Below are 23,737 nucleotides of genomic sequence, written 5' to 3' on the forward strand. Positions count from 1 at the left end.
GCCTTACTTCCGCAGAGTCTCTCGAGACGCGGAGTAGATTGGTTTCCGGCCCCGGGTGGGCGCGGACTTGGTTCAGTGCGCGCTCCGGAGCGGTGTCCCGGGAGCGCGGTCCTGCGGGCCGCTTGCGCGGGGATCCGGGGGGACTGCGGCCGCGCGAGGAGAGCTCCAATCCGGGTGCCGGGCAAGTGCAAGGCCATGAACGGCACGGCGAACCCGCTGCTGGACCGGGAGGAACACTGTCTGCGGCTAGGGGAAAGCTTCGAGAAGCGGCCGCGGGCCTCCTTCCACACGATTCGCTGTGAGTGAGCGCCCCTCCAGGTTCACTTGGGGCTCCCTGGCCGCCACGTGCAAGCCCAGACTCCCCTGGCTAATCCCGGCTCGAAAGCGTCGCTTTCCTTACCTCTCATCCCTTAGCCTCTGGAACTTCGATCTGCTCTTTTACTTTGAAATCTCTTCTCCCAAACCAAACCTCTGATTGCTGCCAACTATTCTTTTACTTTACAGTCTCAAATACCACTTCAGAAAGTCATAGCCCCTTTATTTCAAATTCCCCTTCCCAGCCCTTAAGCCAAACTTTTCTCCTTTAGTAGCGATGCCCATTTCTCCTCCCTTGTGTCCCCGTTCTCTTTGTCGAATTCTTCCATCAGGGCTCTTGCCCTGGAAAAGTCTTCCGTTTGCTACGAGTGTCGTTTACTTCATTCCTTCCCTTGCTCCTTTCCCCTTGCTCTTGGTCTCCTCCACAGCCAGGGAACCTGCATTCTTCGTGCCACCCATAAGGTTTCTTCTTCCTCTCTGCTTATGACACTGATTTTGTTGTTGTTGCTGTTCGAGACAGTCTTACTAGTGATGCTGGCCTAGAAATTACTATATAATTCAGGCCAGCGCTGAACATGCTGCAGTCCTCCTACCTCAGCTTCTGTGGTGCTGAAAATATGGACCTGATCCACCATACCTAGCTAGATTAATGTCACCTACTTCACCTTAACTTCTGGGCCAACTCACTTGTGGGTGAAGAATAAAATTAGAGTTTGTGCATCTGGCATAAATTAAAGCCTGATCTATGTTTGGAAAATGAAGAAGGCAGCATAAGGAATGTGGAAAGAGTCATTATGTTGGGCCCTTTCCTACGTGATTATAGACTCTGAAAGGGGTATTGCCACTGTGTGTCCTGAGTCAGGACATGGCTGACCAAACCAAGCACATCCCTGTGAATCACAGGCGTCGGGTTTCCGGTAGCGTTAGTGTGGGTTAAGACCTGCTTTGTCATGGGAGCTAATCGATGTGACTCAACACACAGGCAGGGGGGTGTGTTAGATATTAAAGTCCCATCTCTGTGTGGCCTCTTGTCACATAGCTGCATCTGTGCTTTGCACCCACAGCAGACTCAGCTGTTGCAGAGAGACAGTACTGGGGAAACGATAAGATTGTCATTTCCCAGTTGACTAATTTGTTCCTCCACAGAAGAGCAGTGTAAGTTTAAGTGCAATTCTGCACATGTGCTCCTGGCCTGCAGTTTGAGTCAGGTGCGAAGTAAAATGGCTGTTCCTATTGTGTAAGTGTAATTTGCAAGAATAAGCAGGGTAATTTCTGGAGTTCGCCAGTCTGCTTCTGAACATAGCCAGACTTTTTTCCCCCACCAAAATGAGAACTTGAATGTGGCATGTTCTATTTTAGAACATTTCTGTGCAAAAAGAGGCCAACCTCATGTGGCCTGCTGTGTCTTATGTAGGATTTATAGTTAAGAATGTCTGCTGAAAGCAGGCAGAGGTGTTGCACGCCATCCCAGCACTTGGGAGGCAGAGGCAGGCAGATTTCTAAGTTCGAGGTCAGCCTGGTCTATGAGTTCCAGGACAGCCAGGGCTATACAGAGAAATCCCTGTCTCGAACCCTCCTCCCCCCCCCCCCAAAAAAAGAATGTTTGCTGTGTTGCTTTTATACACACAGTTTTTATATACACAGTTCTGGTATTACCTTATTATGGATGGTGAGATGTTAATTGTGTGCCTGACACTTGGAAGAAGGGATTGTCTTACATTAACATAAGAGAGTGTAAGTTTCAGAGAGTATATAAGTTTCAGCTCCCTGTACTAAATGATGGTATAGTTGAAGGCAGCGTATATAGAGGTGTTTCTGAGTTGATAACTATTGGGTGAGAGCATTTGGGGCTCATTATTACCGTGAATGAAGCATATGAAGTTTTCTATGACAAAGTCTTTTAGAATTGTAAATGAGAGGGCTGGGGAGTTGGTTCAGTCTGTGAAGTACTTGATATGAAAATATGAATATCCGGGTTGGAATCCACATAAAGGAGCCACAGGATAAACAGTTCCTATCTCAGTGCCAGAAATATTGAGACAGAAGGATTACTGGGGACCCACCGGCCAGCTGGCCTTGCCTGTTCAGTGAGTTCCAGGCTAATGAGAGACCCTGGTCAAAAAAACCAAGACAAATAGTACTTAAGAGATTATCTAAAGCTGTCTTCCATAGGTACCTGCAGATATTTGTACACATGTACCTGTGCATATACAGGCACATAAAGGCATTCTCAACTGCTTTTATTTAATCTGAAATTAAAATGCCCAAGAAGTCTTCATTTTCAGCCACCCAGTGGGAAATATCCATTGTTTCCTTTTAGACGATTTTAAGCCAGCATCAATAGACACTTCCTGTGAAGGAGAACTCCAGGTTGGCAAAGGAGATGAAGTCACCATTACGCTGCCACACATCCCTGTAAGTTGTTTCCAATGTTGATCTAATGTAACGACCTTGTGTTTTATTTACAGTTCAAATTTCCTTCTATTTATTTATTTATTTATTTATTTATTTTAAATGTTTAGAGAGCTAACGTAAGTAAAAAAGGAATTTAGGAGTCAGATGGGTTCTTACTCATGCGTCTTGGGACTTGGTTTAGGTAGTTCTTTGTCTCTAGTCTTTACTCCCCATCTCTGTCCAATATATAGTATAGTAGGCAAGGTTCCGTCTAGACAGTGGCCCCTTTGCTAGACATATATAACACTTATCCCAAGCAGTTCTGGAGAAAAGGGCCCTATGTGCCCTGCATAGCAATAGCAGCTCCTGAACATAGAACAGCCAGAAGGCAGGCCAGGAGCCAGAGTGACATCTCTATATTTAGTAAGGGATCCGGTGCAGGCTGATGGTCCTAGGCAGGAACCAAAGTTTGGAACACTCAGCTAATTTAGGGGTGAAGAACTCAGTTAAAAGCTGCACCAAAGACTTGGAAGAAAAGACTTTGTACTGTAAGGCTCTCTTCAGGGCAGCACTGTGAGTCTGGGGTGGTAGCTCAGTGATAGAGGTCTTGCCTTGCACGCATGAGGTCTTAGGGTCAATTCCCAGTTCAGCCAAAGGAAAACAGAAGGGAGACCTGTGTTTGCGTTCACGACACCTTGGGCTGGGGAGATGGCTTGAGGAAATGAAGTACTCAAGCAGGAGGACTGGAGTTTGGGTGCCTCAGAACCCATGTAAAAACCATGGCAGACATGGCAGCTGCTGTGAGCCCACAGTCACAGATAAGGACATGGTATCCCCTGGGCAAGCTGTCTAGCTAGACTTAGTTGGATTGAGCAAAAGAACCTGCCTCAAAAAAGAAAAGTGGAGAGTGATTGAGGAGGGAGCCTGATGTCAGCTTTGGGCTTTTAGGTGCATGTAGATACACACATGCACCTGTACCTATTTCTGCCCACACACAGAAAACACGAGAAAACACGTGTACATGCACACACACACAGAAGAAATAAACAGAAAACAGTTAGACTAGAAAAGCTCCTTAGTACGTGTCACGGCTCTGTCCTCAGACACAGCAAGTTCTGTAACTGGTGACAGAGTGCAGACTGCAGCAAACCTGGAAGCCCTGGAGCAGAGGGAACAGCCTTTTCATCTGAACTCCTGTTTCATTACATGTTGCCCATGGAAGATTACATCATCTCCCATTGGACCTGAGTTTCCCAAGTGAAAAATGAAGGGGTTAGGTACATGGTCCCTATGCACCCTTCAGACTTAAGTTTCTACTGTGCAGTTAAGGGGCTGAAGAGCCAAGCAATTTAGTTTGCTGTTGTTTTGTTTTGTGCTTCTATAAATTCTGAACAACAAGTTAAATCTTATATTTAACAAATATTAAATCAGTGTCCAGTGTAGGAGCCCATTAGTGGGCTCTAAGAATTAACTTTAAACCAAATGAGTACATTTCCTGATGTTGTGCAGCTTAGGGTCTGGAATTTAAATATAGGAATATATAGTAGCTGCTGGATACGATGCTTTCCTGTAATCCTAGCCTTTGAGAGGTGGAAGCAAGGTGGTTGAGAGTATAAGGCTAGCATGGGCTACGTGAGACCCTGTTTCAAAACCAAACCAAAATAAACACTTGTGGAAAACCAGAGAAGAGTTATTTGAACTTAACAGAAGATCGAGTAATTTACATAGTGTCAAAATATAGCAGGCAGAAGGCCAGTTTCAGCCCTGAAGCAGGAAAAAGAGCCTCTTACTTCCTAAAGACCTCAGAGCCCAGAGATGGGTGGTGGGGTCAGGCCCTGCCTTAAATTCATTATCCTTTGCCTTGCGAGCAGCATGGGAGCCATTGAAAGGCTTGGGGTGATGGCTAAGTAACATGGGCTCCACTCACTCAGCTGAAGGGCTGGCCACCCTTGGAGAAAGCTGCCTGGGTTATTTGCATGAAGGGGAAGCCCTGGGCTCTTCCATTACAAAGAAATACAAAGATCACTCCCTCCTCTAACCAGTTAGTAATAGCTCTGTGTAGTGTAGGGCAAGGTGAATTGTCCTCAGTTTGGGCATTGCTGTTCTTTGAACTATTTGCCCACATTAGTAAAGAGTTGCCTAGTAGCTTAAAGTTTTTATGTTCTATTTCTTGAATCCCTAAAACCAGGTGCTTACTATAACTGCTCCTTTCTTTTGCCTGGAAAGCTGGGGGAGTCAGACAGAGATCAGTCATCTGCCCCTTCTGCGCAGGTCTGATGATGGATTAGGGGACCGTTCGTAATTGGTGTATTTATCTTATACTTTTGTGGCAAACAGGGGTCCACGCCGCCAATGACGGTGTTCAAAGGGAACAAGCGGCCCTATCAGAAAGACTGTGTGCTCATTATTAACCACGACACTGGAGAGTATGTGCTGGAGAAGCTGAGCAGCAGCATTCAGGTCAAGAAGACAAGGTATGGCCAACCTCCGCGTTCTCCCTTCCTCTTGTACTGTAGGGATTGAAACCGGGGTCTCCTGTGCTGGCAGGTGCCCGTTCTCCTAAAGAATAGCCTTAAGTGTTTCGAAATCTTTATGGCATTCAGTCCAGTTTTATAAGAGTGTGAACATCTCCTTGCTCATTAGTGTTCAATCAGTAATATTAGCCACTCCTGTCTCAGATACATCAATAATAAAATGTACATTTTTTTCAAATACAGTAAAAAGAAATAATGCTTTTGAAAGCTAAAACATGAAGCCTTTGGGGAGAACAGGGTATTTATAATTGAGCCAATTTTGTCAGACTCATAACTGCTCTTATACTATCAAGTAGGGGATTCAGTTTATATGTATAGACTGAAAAATACAAAATAATAATTGCATGACCTTATTAAATTACTGCTTGTAAATTAGGATATATTTGATGTGCCTATACTATCAAAATGAAACGTCGTCTACTATGTATGGTGGGTCCTACTGTAAGTGCAGTACTGGAGAGTTGGCGCACCAGGATCAAGAGTTCAAGGCCCTCTACAGCTGCAGAGTGACTTTGAAGCTGGTCTGAATTGCAGGAGACCCTGTGTCAAAACAAAAACAAATAACAGTGGTCTTGCAAGATTGCTAAGTGAATAAAGGCGTTTGCCACCAAGTCTAATGACTTGAGTTCAGTCTTCAGGACTCACGTGGTAGAAGACCTAGCATAAATACAACTATAATTTTAAAAACTTAAAAACAATAACCAAAAAAAAACCTTTCCTACTTTTAAAATAGTGAACTTTTGGGTTCATTCAATATTAGAGTTTATTTGAAAGTCAATATATTCTATAACTGGAATACAATAATTATTGTAAGATAATGATTAAGGTTTTTGTCGGGGAGGGCACTAGGCATCAAATGCAGAGAGAGAGCTTTGCACATGATAGGCGAGTGCCCTCACCACTGAGCAAAATCACAAGTCCACTAAAGAGAGGGGGTTTTCTTCATTAAAATATATATATATATGTGTGTGTGTGTGTGTGTGTATATTTTTTTTTTACATCCCAGTCACAGTTCCCCTCCCTCCTCTCCTCTCAGTCCTCCCCTCCCCCTCCTTCTCACAGAACACTAATTAGATTTTAAGAGACTATTGCAGCTTGATGTCTGTTTCTGTTTTTCTTTCCCTCATTTCTCTAGAAAAGGAAACAGCCCCCATTTATTGAGATTATCGTGGGCCAGTATGTTTTAGGTGTAACACACCTAATCTTTTCCAGTAGTCGTAGAAAAGTGCTATTCTTTTGGAGACTGGGGGTTACAGAAGTTGTGATTTATCTAATTTGACTTCGAGATCTAAGCCCTCACCTCAGGCGAAGTGCCCATGGTACCCCTTTCTGTCCTTTCCTTTGTTGGTTTGTATCAAGGTCTGTTTTAAATGTGCTACTCCTGGAATACCCATTGGTGCTCCGTCCTCTATCTACTCTGTGATTGGGGACTATCACCATACCTCTAGGGTATTTGTTGTGCTCACAGAATCTCAAGACTTACTAGGTCAGACCTGCAGAGACGTCTAGGGAATTTGTGTAGATGCTTAGCTAAGAAACATTAGGCTAATTCATAATCCAGTTTATCCAGAAACTTGTATATTTATTATTACAACTTTATATTGAATTTAAGTCTGTAAAAATGCTTGATCACATTGTTTTATCTCCTTGCTGAGCTTAGATGTGGCACATCTGAAATCTTAGCTCTTGGAAGGCTGCAGCTAAAGGATCTTGAATTCTAGGGTGAGCGCCTTGCAAGCAGAGTCATTTCACCAACTCTGCATCACTGATGCATAGTTCAGTTCTGGGATGCAGTAGACATATGGACATTGAGTGCATTCTTGTGGTGAAATTAAACAATTAGATTTTCAGTCACCTGGAAAGAACATTGGTTCTGCAAACGCTGCCTGTGTGCTTGGTCATCCTGAGCAATACTGCTTTGCCTCTTGATGTGATGTCTATTTCAGAGCTGAGGGAAGCAGTAAAATCCAAGCTCGAATGGAGCAGCAGCCCGCTCGTCCCCCACAGCCGTCACAGCCACCCCCTCCACCTCCACCCATGCCGTTCCGAGCCCCAACGAAGCCTCCAGCTGGACCCAAAACTTCTCCCCTGAAGGATAACCCCTCACCTGAGCCCCAGTTGGATGACATCAAAAGAGGTAGAGATCCAGAGCCGGGCCAGCGTGTGGGGTGGGCGAGGTGATCTTGGAGCTGAGAGCTCGCTACCATACAGAGTTCTAACCGAGGTCCCTGCTCTGGAGCTTGTGAGGACTGAGACTTTATTGTGGACATCATTGGACAAGAATGAGTCCAGGTGTGGTGGCTCGAGTGTGACTGTCTTCTTAGAAACATAGGGTTTAAATAAGTGTTACTGTCAACCAAAACTTTACAGGGCTGTAGAGTCCAAAAAGAATATTCTAGGTGTGTTGCTTCTGGGCTCATCTACTGATCAGTATGTGCAAATATAAGCGCTTTACTAAGGGAACTTGCACAAGCACCAGGGTAAGATGCTCTTTTGCTGACTCTGCATGTAATCCTGAAAGGCCGAGGCCAATCGACTGAAATCTGGTCCAGAAGGACTTAGAGGTCTGCCGTGAGCCTTTTGCTCTTTTGCAAACTTCAGACAAGTTTACCTTGGTTTTTGTCTCACATGGTAGAGTGTTCTAGCCTCCAGACTCTTAGGCATTATGGGGCTAAGCATATTTCACATTTATAAGTTTAATGGAACAATTGCAATCCCTAATAGCAGAAAACAGGAGTTGAAGGTTGGTTCCTGGGAGTTTGCCTTTCTTACTCTGTAGAAATCTGCCTTCTCATAGGCACAGTCACCCTGAGTTTTAAACAGCTGTGGCACCTCTTGACTATTTTCCCTCTCTGATTCTAGAACGCTATTGTGTAAGTTTCCACTGTAGTATAACGGGAGTTAGGCCAAGAGTGGGCTGAAGCCATGTAAGGCCATGATGATGTTTGGACAGAAAAAATGTATGGCTGTATTGTTAGTCCTACATGTATTCAGGGACATTGGATTGATTAGGGAAAACATGTTTTTTTCACCTCTAGTAGACATTCACAAAGAATGCAGGACAAGCGAAGCCATGATCAAATGTGTGAGAGTCAAATAGAGGGTGTGGCATCTCACCATTTGTCTCCTGTGCCGGGGCTATTTACAGTCTTCTTTGGAAGTCGGAAAGGACTCGGGGTGACTCTGGCTGCCCAGCCTTGGCGTAGAGTCCATCGTTGACATTGATCTCGTTGTTGAGCAGCTGTGGTGTTCAGTGCTGTCAACTTGCAGGATCTGAAGCCCTTAGGGACGCGCCTCTTGGCACTCCTGTGAAGGCTCAGTTAGCCTTTGGGCATGCTCTGAGGGATTGTCTAAATTAGACTGAGGAAGATGCACACAAGCACGCAGCACCAGTCCCTGGGATTGAGTCCCTGGCACGAGCAGAAGCTTCAGCTGCCTCTGCTCAGCGTCAAGCTCCTGCCTCGGTGACGTCCCTTATAGGCTGGACCTGTAACCGTGAGCCAGAATAAATCCTTTCTTCTGCCAGAGAGAGAAACAAAGACAGGAGGATCCTCAGACTTGCAATGGCTAGATGAATGCTTTTCTATTCTTTTTCTCTTGGGGTTTTACACAATAATTCACATTTTGTTTTTTGTCTGTGACAAGATCTTGCTCTGTAGCCCAGTCTGGTCTTGAACTCAAAATCTTCCTAACTCCAGTGCCCAACTGCTAGGTTATAGCACACACCACACCCAGATCAAAGTATTTATTTAAGGGATTAATAATAATGAATAACCCTGATGTGTTTCTTACACAGAAGAGTCATTCTAAAACAGGCGTTTTGTTTATTTTGGTGAATTCAGTATTACCATCAATTCTGGAGACAGAGTAGGCATTCTTATTGGTTTGGGGGTTCATTGTGCTTCCTTGGGAAGCAGGGAGGATAGAAGTCCCCTGCGGCAGTTGGGTCATCTCAGCTGTGTCCTTGCAGAGCTGAGGGCCGAGGTGGACATTATTGAGCAGATGAGCAGCAGCAGTGGGAGCAGCTCCTCCGACTCTGAGAGCTCCTCGGGAAGTGACGACGACAGCTCCAGCAGCGCAGGCGAAGACAATGGCCCAGCCTCGCCTCCCCAGCCCTCACACCAGCAGCCCTACAACAGCAGGCCTGCGGTGGCCAATGGAACCAGCCGGCCCCAAGGAAGCTCTCAGCTCATGAACACGCTCAGTGAGTGTGCCCTCCTTTGGGGGCTGAGACAGGGAGGGCATATGCAGCTTTCTTTGCCTTGTGCCAGAACCTATCAACTATAGGCAGTGGGGCACAAGAAAGGTCTTGATGAAGACAAACTGGGGAAGCCCAAAACTCCCAGCCTTTCCTTTTTCCTCTTACTTGTGGCTATGACTTCTGCAAAATGCTTAAATTTAATTGTGTAGGCTCTTTGGTTTTCCATATACCAGGTTTAAGATATGCCTCCATTGCCTTCCTCCTGGCCTTTAAAAGTTAATTACCTTCTTTGGACACCTCCTAGGCTTTGGCAAGAGAAGAGAAGGAGTGTTGTCATATTTAGGTAGCTGTTCCTCCAATTGATATAAAACAGGAAAGCCAGAGTAGAGTTGGCTTTGTTTCAGAGTGGGGAAGCTCTGCTCTCTCCCTGGACTCTTACATGGTGAATAGTCTCCCTCCTGGTAATCTTCCTTTGAAGAACTTGGAAGGCCTGGCAGCAGAAGTGGGAATGCAGACCTGGTTAACCCTGCATTATTGCCCAGACAGTCATTAATAGTCTCAGCACCATGGACATTCCAGGCTGGGTAGTTCCTTCCTGCCATGCAGTGCCTTGGTGTATGTGTAGGCCGTGTCTGAGCTCCACCCACTCGGGCCACTGCCGACCCCTCCAGCTGCTGACCTCAGGCACCTCGGCATTGTGCCTGGTGTGCCCTATCTGAGATACAAGTGAGGCCCGGGTAGAAAGTCTGTCCTCACAGTCACAAAGTAAGTCCTTGGGATGGGGATGGGACCTCTGGAAGGGTTCCAGGAACAGAAAAGCTAGGCTAGAAGTTAGAAATACAGACTTTCACTTTCATCCAGCTGATACCAGCTGAGGCTCTTTTGTACACATTTCTGTTTTGTGAGCTTAGTGTCGAGTCCTCTTAAATCCTAGGTACCTACATACCAAATAAGAAACTAGAGTTTCCTGAGAGCTGACAGGTTCAAACTTGAGATTTAAAGTAATATAAATGCCTTGGACAGAGATGGGCAGAGCGGACATTAGACTAGTGTACGGCAGATGTAACTAGCACTCAGCTTCCATAATGGAAGCCTCTTAGCTCTTTTGGTGTTTGGGATGGTAGTGTAGGACCAGGCTGGCCTTGAGTTTGTGATCCTCCTGCCTCAGCCTCCTTGGTGCTTAGCTTTTTTTAAAAAGAACTTAATGAAGCTGCAGAGATGGATTAGGGGTTACAAGCACTTGTCCTTCCTGAAGACCTGGGTTCAGTTCCCAGCACACACATGGCAGCTCACAACCACTCCAGTTCCAGGGGATCCAACTTCCTCTTCTTACCTCCAAGGGTACCAGACACCCACATAGTGGACAGACATGCATCCAAGCCAAACTCTGATATACATAAAATAAAATAATCTAATTATAAAATCAACTTAATGTAAACCAGTCTGACAAGTGCTGTATGTTACTTGTATTTTTTGTTATTTATTAACATATTTAAACATGTTTTGTTGCTCCTCTTCAGTACTAACAAGCAATACCAAACTGTATTTTGCACATGATAAAAATAGTGTTTCTTTCAAAAGTGCGACTGCACCAGCCTTTTCTGTGAGCCAAATAGATTTTCCTGCCTAATAAATTGGATTAGCAAAGGTTTTTTTATTTTTGTTTCCTTTTTAATTTTTAAATTATATTTATTCTTTTTATCTTTTATGTGTTTTGCCGCCTGTATGTGTTGCTCCACATGCACTTATGCCTGAGGAGGCCAGGAAGGGCACTGAACCCCCTGGAACTGGAGTTACAGATGTCTGTGCTAGGAATCGAACCTCGATCCTCTGCAAGAGCAGCAAGTACCATCTCTTACTGTGATGTGGTAGCTGAGCCAGCCAAAGAATCTTAAGGAAGTCTTGGTATTTTAAGTGAAGGCAAAATAAAGCATATTAAAGTACAGTGAGCTATGCTGCAGGTAACGCACGAGGAAGTGGAGAGGCAGCGGAGCCACGGAAGTCGCTAATGACCAGTGCCGTGCTTTCATTTTGATTTTGTTTTCTTTCCTAGGAAATGACCTGCAGCTAAGTGAGTCTGGCAGTGACAGTGATGACTAGCACCAGGCTTTTCAAATCTGCTTTCTGGAACTCAAACATGCTACAAGACCCAGCTCCATCTGCCAGGACCACATGTCACAGGAGGATGTTGCAGATCAGAGCCAATAGGAGTTAAGGCCTAGAAGCACTCAGATACTCAGTCTTTAACTTGGTGGTGGTGGGTGATTTTCTCATGTAATTTTTGAACAATCTCTTGATTCACAGTTTAAGTATATCTATAGGAGAACTAACAGAAATCTCTTTTATTTGGTTAACATTGTTAATGAAAAGCAGACCAGTGTACCCTGGTCTAGGATACTCAAAATCCATATCTTCATAGGTCAGTGATTGAGCAGCTCAGCTTGCCTGGGTGGTCTCTATCAGTAAAATACAAGTCTTTTAAGGGCATGGAAAGAAAAGAGATCTTCAAATTGTGTCATAGAAATACATTAAGACCACTTTACAGTGTTGATACTAAGTGGTAAGGAAGTTTGTGACCTAGTTTGACCAGACCATAGAAGTTGACCTTGGCAGAGTCTTTGGGTCAGTTGTGTGTGTGTGTGCTCGAGATCCAATAGCTCAGTCCAGCACAGCTAGGAAAATGGACGCACACAGCAGGGAACTGCCAGTCACTGTCCCTGGGCAAGCTTGCTCACGAATTCCTCTTTTTGAATTACACTTGCTGGCTTCAGATTCTCTGGCCTGGAACTTTCTATTGGATTCTGAAAAAACAAAAGCATTGCTGGCATTCAGCTTGGGTTCAGACTCGGGCAGTTCCAGCTGTGTGTGCGCGTTCAGCTCATCTGAGGTGTTTGCTTTTGTGCAGATCCATCCCTAGGTTCTTCATTCCCAGGATGTTAGCAGAGGGTAGAAATCAGAGGGATGTGGTGAAGAACTTCTGAGCACATTAGCCAGCAGCAAGGCTCCACAGGTGAGAATCCAGACAGGAGTTGGGCAGTATGGAACAGTCTTTAGAAGCTGTTTGCTTTGTGCTGCTGTTGGTGCCTGACTCCCAGTCTCGTGGGTTATTTTTATAGAAGAGAATCACAAGATTGCCTTTTGCTGTGTGCCATTTCCAAATAAATGTTCTTGCTGGAAACTGGTCACTAGTCAGGGTTGCACATTGAGGAAGTATGTGGTGACTTATGTGTCTGCCCATCTCTGTGGTCTGAATGAATATATCCTAGGAAATCCCTGTCTTTCTGCTTTAAGACATTAACAATGCTGTTCTTTCCTCCTGCATAGTGGAGGAAGGTGGTCTGGACCTGGTGGGGCCGTAGGTCATATAGATTAGCTTTATGGTCGACACACCATACAGATCAGCTGATCCACTCAGAGACTGAAGTGAACTGAGATGGGTGGGGCCATTGCCCAGCAGCACACCTACACGTCTCAGCACAAGCTCAGATGCAGAGTGTGCACCCATACCCTCTGCTCAGTCTCAGCCCACTGGGAGATGCTCTATGGATCCATGGCAGGTGGAACCTATTTAAAGCAAACTGATAATTGCTTTATAATTCTTTGGTAATGCTGGGTGTGGTGCCGCACGCCTTTAATCCCAGCACTCGGGAGGCAGAGGCAGGTGGATTTCTGAGTTCCAGGACAGCCAGGGCCATACAGAGAAACCCTGCCTCGAAAAACCAAAAAACAAACAAACCAACCAACCCTCTTTGGTAATGACAGCTCAGGGAAGGTGAGGGTTGTGACTGGGTGACTTGAGTTGTCACCAGATGTGGGCATTGAACTGTTTTTACTGCTCTTCGCTGTTCAGACTGTGGCAGGCTCCAGGAACTTGAACTAAAAATGCCTATTTAAGTCTCCCCTTGCCCCGCTTTTCTCCAAAAGCCTTGGTTTGTGTAGACAGAGCTGTGGTGTTGGCATTCCAGTTGGGGACTGTTGCCATAGGAAGTACTTGCATGTGGCACTGGGCTTGATAAATTGAGCTTTCTGTGCCTCAGACGATCTAGTCACCCGGCTTACCCAGCACCACAGGTCCTTCTGTAGATGGCTCCAGGTTTTGCTCTCTGCACAAATCCTCCGGTGATTCTTTCTGCTTCCCCCACTAGAGTAAGAAAGCTATTTTTGGAAATCCAGAATGTAGCCTCCCAGATGGCTTCTCAGGGGTATCCTTGTGCCAACCAAAGGACTCCTTCCTGTCGCTGTGCCTTTGCTGTCCCCTCCTCTTCACCCACTCTAAACCTCTCTCCAGAGCGCCTATTTCACAAGCTCTTCATTTCTTTCAACCTATGGGTAAGCCCTGGTATATATACAAACTACCATTCTACCTGGTCTTGGTTAGTATTAGTGCCTCAAAAGCAGGGGCTGTCATCACGGAACTAGACATGCAGGTGCTCCTACTCTGGTTGGGAAAGAGATGGAGACAACTACTAGTGAAGGGTGGAGGGTAAACTGAAACATTCCAGGCATTGAGACAAAGCTGGAAATCTGTACGCAGTGCCCATGCAGGTCTCTACCGAATCTGTCAATGACCTTTTTTTAATTTGCTCTATGCAATGTTCACTTGGGCAAGGTGGAAGGACTAATTCTACAGAGATGCCATGGCAATCTTTGAAAACCATTGGGAAAATGCAATACAGATAAACTAGAGATTCGTATAATGCCACGTGTTAGCTTGTTTCTGTAGCAGAATAACTCTCTGCGGTGACGTGCTGGAGTGAGAGGGAAACTTGAAAATTCCAAAGTCCTTCCCTCTTTTGAGAGACTGGTTGTGTGTGTGATATTTATTAATTATTTTAAGAGAGAATTGTTTTGTAGATAGATATGTATTAAGAACAGCCAAACTGGATCTTTCCACTTGGCAAGGAACAGAAACTTTTTGAAACTCAGGCCTTAACCAGTAGCTTGGAAGACCAACTCAAGTGTTAGGAACTGTGTGTTTTTGTTTCCTGTTATTTCTGTCTTAGATTCTTTGTGTCCTTTAATGATATTTAAAATCTTGTGCCTAAAAATTTATTTTGCTTAATTCTGATGTAGACATGCATGTTTACATTTATATAAAATATTTTCTGTATAGTTTACTCTCTTTCAAGATGAATATATTTAAATAAAAATGAAGGTCAGCAATATATTTAATGTCTTGTTTTATTTTAAACTGACATCTATGTGAAATAGAGTTAAGAATCCTTTATGTGGCTCTTTAAGCTTTCGCCTTTCTTACTCCCATCTCTAGCCCTCCTTCTCTCTCTCCCTCTTTCTACCTCTCTTTTTCTCCCTGCCATTCTACAATAAAGCTCTAAAACCATTAAAAAAAAAAAAAAGAATCCTTTATGCATAAGTCTAATGCATTAACTTGCTTCTTTTTCATTTTTGTGTCATGAAGTTCCCCTCAGCTTTAAGAAGATCTAACATTCTAAAGTAAAACATGAATTTTGGTTTTAAAAAGGTATGAGGATCAGGGCCCAGAACTGTTCCTGTCTAAAAGAACTGCAGTGACAAAAATGGAGAAAAGACTGAGGGAAAGGCAGTCCAGTGACCAAGCCAACCTGGGATCCATGCCAAGGGGAGGCTCCAAGGCCTGACACTATTACTGAGCTATGGTGTGCTTACAGACAGGAGCCTAGCATGGCTGTCCTCTGAGAGGCCCAACAAACATCTGAGACAGACACAGATACACCTAACCAATGGACTGAATTGAAGTCTGGGACCGTTGTGGGTGAATTAGGGGAAGGATTTAAGAAGCTGGGGAGGAGCGTGACCCCACGGGAAAACCAGTTTTGGGGTTGTATGAAGATGGTGGCTAAGTTAGTCTGGTAGTCAAGTCAGTCTCTTCCCCTATACACAACAAATTGAGCAACTAGTCACACACCAAAATGTCTTCACAGAGCTGAGAAAGTCAGGAGAGACCATGGTGCCCACAGTTACTATAACAGAACATGATCCGTCCGTGTGGGAAGGGTTGCCCACAGCAGCTGGCTCTCAACTCCAGGGAGGAATGGAGGAAGGCATGACCTACTTAAGGGAGGGAAATGCTCTAAGTCCACGCTGTAGACTTGAAACCTGTCCCCAAAGCTCCCACACCCCTGGAAAACCCAGTACACTGCAAAACCCTTTGACAATTAACTGCTGGACTAATATTTGCAGAAGAAATGTCTAAAACTAGGTTAGGTCAGGCATCAAAGAGACCTACTACTCCCTAGAGTGGCCCGAAACCCCTTTGGGAGTCAAAACAATTCATAGGAATTGCCTAAGACCATCAGAAAACACAGATTTTTTTTTTACAATACAATTCATAATAATAACAAAATTATAATTATGAAGTAACAAAAATAATTTACATGAGGAACCATGTTAAAGGACTGCAGCATTAGGAAGGTTGAAAACCACTGGAGACTCAGCAGCAGAGGCCAGGCAGAATTGACTTCACTCTGGGGAACAGGATGCCAAAACACAGGGCTTCCATGGAGCAGAAAACTGCACTGTGCAGAGGCCAAAGCTCAGCCTCAAGACCTGCTTGGGCACCAGGTGGCTTCCTGTGCACCCATAGGACAGACTTGTTTTCAGCTACATTAGGTCTTGAGTGGGAATACCTGCTCCCTCCCAAGGTGTTAAGTCATTATGACTAGACTCAGATAAGACCCAGGTTTTTGCTGGTTAAGGCACCTTTTCTACAAGCTGCCCCCAGCCCAATGGTTTCGGAGGGTGTTCTCCATTGTCTTTCACTCCACAGACTTCTATCTGAGCATGCGTGTCACCAGGAGTGACATGAGCCTTAGAGCTGGACTATGCAGGGCCTTCCTTTCTTTTTGATTTTTATTTTTTCTTACTTAAAACAATTGTTAAATTTAAATATATTTTGATCATATTTCCCCTGCCCTATATCTTTCCAGATCCTCTCCCTCTCCCTATGCACCCTACTTCAAGTTCTTTTGCAAAAACCCAATACAACCCCCACCACCCTGCCAAAAACAAAATAATGCCCAAGAAGGAAGAAACAAAACCCCACTAAATTGACCAAGCCCCTACACACACACACACACACACACACACACACACACACAAAAAGTGTGTAGTCTGTCATACATTGGTCAACTACCTAATGTGAGGCCATTCTGGAGTGGTTGAAAGACCAGTGTGTATCAACTCTATTGGAGAAAATGAATTTTCCCTCTCCCAGCAAGTATAAAGGGCAGCTCAGTTGTTAACCCTTACCCTAATAAAGTTATAACAAAATATAATAACATAAAACAAAAAAATATCACTTCAGAGTTGGACAAAACAAACCAACAGAAGGAAGGAAGCTCAGGAAAAGGCACGGGAGGGACAGGGATGGTGTGAGGACAAGATGTAGCTACTGGTGTTTCCCGGCTTATGGCAAATGTGCCAGGATTCACCACCGGAGAAATTAGCTTTAATATGGCTTACAAGATTAGGATTCTAGTTGTTGCACCCAGAGATTGAGTTACCATTGTTTCTGAACTAAGTTTGTGGGGTGTTTTTCTTCTCACAGCGATTCGACTGGGTTCCAGAGAGAAAGGTGAACCTGTAGCTAAAAGAAAAGGAAAAAGGAGAAAGGAAGGAAAGGGAAGGGGAAAGGAAAAAGGAAAGGAAAGGAAAAAGGAAAGGAAAGGAAAGGAAAGGAAAGGAAAGGAAAGGAAAGGAAAGGAAAGGAAAGGAAAATAGAAGTGTGAATCAACTGTTTTAAACATGGTATGGTAAAGTCTGCAGGAGACTCATATTCTGTCTAACATGGGCTCCACGGGAATTTTGGGTTAATATCCTGACATGACAAACTAGAAAGGCCTAAATAGGCTAAAATGTGTGTGACTTTTGGGCATTGTGGTTGTTTTATTGTTCCTCTGGGACAGAGGGCAGCTACAAGTTTTCCTGGTTATTGGCTGAAGGAGATGCTGATTTGGGGAAAAGGTTTTGTCTTTGTGTTTTTGGAAAAGGTGTTTAAGGTATTTACACCTTCCAGAGTTCTATGGATCAGATCTGATAGAGGGAGACCCCCTGAGAACTACACTCCAGAGAATCAAACAAAAATATTATCTTGATGTTTCTAAAATTTTGTTTTGAGATTTATATATTACAGAATATACAGCCTTGGTGAATGTCATTGTCAGACATGCTGAGCTGACCTGCCTAAACTCCTGATGTCTTGGTTTTTCATCCAGATCCAGTCAGGACACAGACATCAGAGACTAATGCAATCATCGGTGTGGCCTTCTTAAGGCCAACTAACTCGCCCATTTCCCTACCTTCCCTCTCCCTTCAAAAATATCTCAATGCCCATATTCAGCTTGAAGAAGTCCTAAAGAGTCGTCGTCCCAGTTCCCCAGGCTTTGGGCTGGATGGTTACTATAGGTTGCCTTTGATACTAAAAACTGTGAAGTACAGGACCCAGTCCTTCTATTGCTGTTATTATAAACCGATCTGAGGTGTTTTAGCCTGTGAGTTAAGGGCCAAATAGGGAATTCATGGCTCTGAGTTTATTGTAAGTGTGTTTTCAGTTATTTTAACTAGAAATGGCTGAGAGTAGTTAACAGAGAACAGTCTAGATTACTTCACATAGTTGGTTTTCAAAAATGTCAGAAGTTCACAAAATGTGATGTTTAATGTTATTTATTCATTTGTTGTTGAGACTAGTCTGGTCCTCACAGCTTTTCCTGTCTTGGATTCAAAGAAGAAATTGAGCATCTTTAAGTTACTCCAGTTGTGGCGAAACAGCCACTAGGCAAGAATTGCCTCATTCATCTGCAGTCATAACACTGTCCAAAGAAAAGACACAATTACAGGTTAGGACAGCTTGATTCTGCCGAGACAGAGTAGGCTAGTCCTTAATATTCCTGTTTCTCTAAGTCCGTCAGATGACCCTGGCCAGTAGGCTGAAGACCGAAGCTCCAACTGTTGAAGTAAGGGACTGTCCAGGTGATCAGCGGTCTCTAGGATTGGCTGTTTTCGAAGCTGTTTTAGACTTCTTATATATTTTCAGCTAATATCAGTCATTCTTGGATTTCTGATGGGGTTGAAAAAACTACACAGTCTCCTAGCCAACCCAGGCTTTTTACTTTGAGAGGAACAGTTTTGAGAGGATGGTTTTCAGATGGCATCCGATCTAAAGCCAAGACCTAGCCAGATGTAGAATTATAAGTCTTTTAAGTAAGGCTAGATGACAGAGGTTCTATTTAATTAACAAAGATGATGGACTGGGTGTTAGGTCTCTTGTACTTTATAGATTACAAAATAATTATAGTTATATTCAATTATATCTGAGATAAGATAGTCTTTTAATTGAACAGAAAGGGGGAAAATGTGGATAGCCCTTGGGCTAATTATATTTGATGTTAATTCTGTTCTCCTGTGAGGGGTTGAGAACAAGGAATGAGTCTGCACTCAGGTGATTTCCTGTAAATCTGCTTCCCACCTTAATTTGTAAAATAAAGGAGAGCTGATGATTGGGCAGATAAAAGGAAAGGTGGAGCAGAAGGTGGGGAGAGAGAAGGAGGAGAAATTGCAAGAGGGAGAGGACACAGAGGAGGAGGAGGAGGAGGAAGAAGAAAAGAGGAGAAAAAAAGCACATGGCCTGGAGAAACCGCAAGTTCTAAGGGGCTCATAGATGTGGAAGATGGTAGTGTAGTGGTAGATCTGCCCAATCTAGGCGCACAGCATGTATTCATATTAACTGAGTTGTGTTTTCCTTGCCTGCCCAATCTAGGCGCACAGCATGTATTCATATTAACTGAGTTGTGTTTTCAATGCCGGGCATATTTGGGTTGGAGATTTACCACAACCAGATGATGCCGGTGTTCAACTAGCTTTCTCATAGTTACATACCACAGGAGACCTGCCCATGGGATCTGTGGTACTGTCCCCATTTAGGGTGGGTCTTCCCACCTCAGTTTAACATAATCTGGAAAATCCCTCACAGACATGGCCAGTTGTCTCCAAAGTGGTTCTGAATCCTGTCAAGTTGATGATCAATTATAAACTATCACAGCCTCTTCATAGAACTAAAGCAAAATTCTAAAATGTAAATGGCATCACAAAAATCCCTAAACAGCCTAAGAAACCGTGAACAAAACGAACAGATTAGAAAACTTCAAAATATATGACAAAGCTATAGTAATCAAAACAGCCTGGCAGCTTCCACCCTAGGGAGCTTGAGGCAGGACAACCACAAGTTCAAAAACATAGTGAGAACTTGTCTCAAAAACTAAACAATATTCCCTCCCCCACCCCCAAAACCAACCCTCACCAGAATATATCAGTATAAAATAGATGCATAAGTAAGACCAGAATAGAGAGCCTACAAGGAAACCCAGCCTTCGACATATGATTGATTTCAACAGAAGGGCTGAAAACATGCTTTGGAGAAGGGGAAGAATTTTTAATAAATACTGTTGAGAAAACTGGGTCTCCACACATGTAAGAATGAAGCTAGGTTCCCCATCTCTCACTAGTTACAAAATCATCAATGACAACAGAATGTATTAAAGACTGAAATGTAAGACCTGGAAGTACTAGAAGAAAACATCAAGGAGCTAGCTTGGTGGTAAAGCCTGTAATCTCAAATGGGGTGGATGGTGCTTGTTTGTTTGTTTGTTTGTTTGTTCATTTTGACAATACCCCAAAGGCATAGGAAATGAAAGCAGAGTAATCAAACAGGACTATGCAAAGCTGTTAGGGATTTGATTTGTGCTTACATGGGAATTTAGATGTCTGCTACAGGTCAGTTGGTTTTTTGACTGGTCAATAAAGAGCCAGTGGCCAATGGCTGGGCTGGGGGATAGAGGTGGGACTTTTAGGATTCCTAGGCAAGAAATGCAGACCGGAAGAGAGATTCCACCATTAGGAGAACACAGGAAAAGGTGCAGGATTGGGCTGGAGAGATGGCTCAGCCGTTAAAGGCTAGGCTCACAACCAAAAATATAAGGAAAAGGTGCAGGAGGGAGAGAAGTGTAAAAATTGGGGAAAGTGGACCTAGGGGCCACTCCCCCATTGGGTCTGGGGTAGCAGAGATGAAATATAGATTTAGCAAGTATTAACTCAGGAATTTGAGAGGTGAATGTGTTAGCCGCATGGAGGAAGGTTCAAGAGTGGCCCAACCATTGAGCTAGCTAAGGCATATCATATTATAAAGGTCATGTGTGTGTGTGTATTGTGCGTGTGCATCGTGTGTGTCTTTCATTCGTGAATCCAGAGCTCTTGGGCAAGTGCAGAGACAGGTGCGCACCTGCCTGGAGCACAGAGCTGATTAATAATTTACTGTGTCACAAAGCTAAAAGGCTTCTAAATAGCAAAGGGAACAATCAATACTAGCAGAATATGAGAGAATATTGGCAATATATGCAGAATACACAAAGAACTCTGAGAACATTTTATTTTAAAATATTATCTAAACGGACAGTTCTCAAAAGAAGACATACAGTTAGGAGCTGGGGAGGTGGCTCAGTAAGAAAGACTTGCAGTGCAAGTATGAAGACCTGAGATAAGATCTCCAGCACCTATTTCAAAACAAGCAAGGCAGGAGTATAGTGCACATATACAAGAGTGTGTGCACACACCCTGCTTGTAATCCCAGTGGGAAGGAGGCAATGCTGGGATCCCAGGGGCAAGCTGGCTATATAGATGAGCCAGGATTGGTGAGCGCCAGGTTCACTGAGAGAGTCTGCCTCAATAAATAGGGTAGAGAGCAATAGAGGATGTTAACTTTAGGCCCCCACATACATGTGTTCATGCACATGTGAACAGATATGCATAATGCATGCCTACCATGCGTGCACACACCAGACAAAGATATTAAGATGGGTACATGAAAATATGTTCAACGTTACTATCAAGAAATCACAATCCAAGAGCCACAAAGAGATCTCTCTTCACCCTATTATGAATGACTAATGCCAAAAGACTGAAAAAACAATTGTTAGCAAGAACATGGAGAAAAAAATCCTTGCACTTTAATGATGGAAATATAATACATTCACTATATATATAAAAAAAAAAAACAATATGGGGGCTGGAGAGATGGCTCAGCAGTTAAGAGCACTGGCCAATTTTCCAGAAGTCCTGGGTTCGATTCCTAGCACCTACAAGGCAGCTCACAATTGTCTGTAATTCTAGTTCCAGGAGATCTGACACCCTCGCACCAATGTACATAAAATAAAATGAAATAATTTTTGAAAACAGTATGGAGACCCATCAAAAGTTTAAACTTAGACCTGCCACATGAGCAAGGATCCTAGTACTGTATGTGTCTGAAGGAAAGGAAGTCAGTGTGTTCAAGGGACATCTGCTTTCTCATTCCAACACTATTCTCAAGAGCTAAGAACCAGAGAGGGCCTAAGTGTTTATCAACTGATAAAGGAAATGTGTATACACACAATAGAATAATATTCAGCCATTAAAATCAACATCATTTCTTACAGAGTATTTCGAAATTTTCGCTGTGAAGAAATGGTGAATATTTGAGGACATACATGTTTAAATATTCAATTTAAATTAATTCTAATTTAAATATACAAGTTCCAGGCAAGGTGGTATTCCAACACACCAGCACTACTGACTCCAGCACCCAGGAGGTAGAGACGGGTATTAAAGGTTCAAGGCCAGCCTGGCTTGCATAGGAAGACTCTGTCAGAAATAAAATTTGTACAGGTATCACATGGCAAAGAATAAAATTCTGGAGTCCAAAATGTACACAGGCACCTGAGCCCATGATCTTGGTGTGGCAAGAGGCTTAGCATCGGACCTGAGGGTTAAGCTGGATCCCTGTATGTGTCATCCGGCCACTTTAACTCGCCCACTTCCACCTGAAATGCCTGCCACACATCTTCACACATCTGAGACATCCACTCGACAGTCAGCTGGCAGTGAGTTCGCCCTCCTGCATCGGTTCACACAACTGCTTCATCAGAGCTTGTCTCTGGCTTGAGCCCGTTGAGCTCCAAGTCAGCTCAGGAAAAGACAGGTTCAGACACAAGGCAAGACACACAGCAAAAATAACAACAGAAAACAAAAGGCAATGACATCAGGAATTGTCCTTCAGAGGTCCTTACCAAGAGAAAGTCTCTTAACAAATAATAGGCTACTCTTTTTTTTTAAAAAAGTTGCCTCCCTGAACAACCTAGATCTAGGAACCCACCAGAGATCGGGCCTCTCTGAGTTCTCTTCAGCTCGTGGAATGCCTGACATCCAAGGCTGGGCCTTTCCAAACTCTAGGCTCGGCCCCCAGTGTTGTGGGATGTCCTTATGGTTCCCTAACTCTGTTGTGCTGCCTAGACGGTGAAACCCTGTTAATGGGTGCCCAGGTGCCTGGCCTTTCCAAGTTCTTCAGATCCTCACCTCACCGGGGTGTCCTCAGGGCTCCAAGGTAGGTCAGAAGAGAAAAACACCTGTGGCTCTGGATGAGCTCTCAGTTAACCTGAAACAACCAGTGGACCAAAGTGTGTCTCCCTTTGCCCTGGACAAAAGATTGTAGGGCCTCATTAGAGCCCTTATGTTTCCAGAGCAGGATCCCCCAGAAGCAAAATTTAGAAACTTCCTGGGGGTGGGGGAAAGAAAAATGCTTGCTGTTTTCCTTTCAAGTCCAGCTGTTCACCTGGGATGTTTACAGAATAAAAGCATAGACCCACAATGAAGAGCCCAGTTTCAACCAAATTTGGGTGGTCCATCTCCGTGGGGCCTCCAATTGTTAAACCTGAAAATAGTGAGAGGAAAAAACAGTTTCTCAATTTTGAGAAAAATTTTGAATCGAACTTTAATTAATGGACTCTGGCCAAGTCCATTCTGGGGTTCCCAGGAAAAGGTGAGGAGTCATATTTTGAAGAGGTCTAAAAAGGCAATAGGGCCAGTGCATTTCCCATTAGGTCCAATCAGGGACAGGCATATATCCTGACATATTTCCCGCCTTTTAACTCTCAAACCCGAGGATAAATGGCTGAGGTGTGCCTATTTAACAGATCAAAGTGGACCTGGCTGCCAGGTGCTCCCAGTATTTTTCAGTCCTGACCTGTTACAGATTATGACTGGCATACTCTGCCCCCTACCTTAAACTCCTCCAGGCCAGAGGCTTCCCTTCCCTCAGCTGCCCTTCCCTTATAATCCAATTATTCTGGTTACCCACCCTCTTCCGGCCTCTTGGATGTTGTACTGATTGCCCTCTCTCCCCTCTCCTTCCCCCTCCCCCTCTCCTAGCTCAGAGCTATGACCACAGTGAACTCTCCCAGATATGCCTGCTTGTGGCTATGCTCTCCCT

The 23,737-nt window shown here is 44.1% G+C and overlaps 1 protein-coding gene across 1 annotated transcript; it reads left to right on the top strand.

Moving 5' to 3' along the window:
* The first annotated feature begins 5 nt into the window (after positions 1–5).
* On the top strand, positions 6–14,785 carry Eaf1 (ELL associated factor 1). Its single transcript, NM_028932.4, has 6 exons — positions 6–298; positions 2,636–2,730; positions 5,047–5,183; positions 7,190–7,380; positions 9,214–9,447; positions 11,498–14,785. Exons 1-6 carry the CDS (start codon positions 196–198, stop codon positions 11,542–11,544), a joined length of 807 nt encoding a protein of 268 aa, NP_083208.1. The 5' UTR covers positions 6–195; the 3' UTR covers positions 11,545–14,785.
* Positions 14,786–23,737: the final 8,952 nt, after the last annotated feature.

This window comes from Mus musculus, chromosome 14, assembly GCF_000001635.26.
Source record: "Mus musculus strain C57BL/6J chromosome 14, GRCm38.p6 C57BL/6J".
Lineage (NCBI taxonomy): Eukaryota > Metazoa > Chordata > Mammalia > Rodentia > Muridae > Mus > Mus musculus.

Coding starts and splice junctions, on each gene's coding strand:
- Eaf1 (NM_028932.4), top strand. CDS start 196: ATGAACGGCACGGCGAACCCGCTGCTGGACCGGGAGGAACACTGTCTG. Junction 299..2,635: donor CTCCTTCCACACGATTCGCT/GTGAGTGAGCGC, acceptor GTTTCCTTTTAG/ACGATTTTAAGCCAGCATCA. Junction 2,731..5,046: donor TTACGCTGCCACACATCCCT/GTAAGTTGTTTC, acceptor TGTGGCAAACAG/GGGTCCACGCCGCCAATGAC.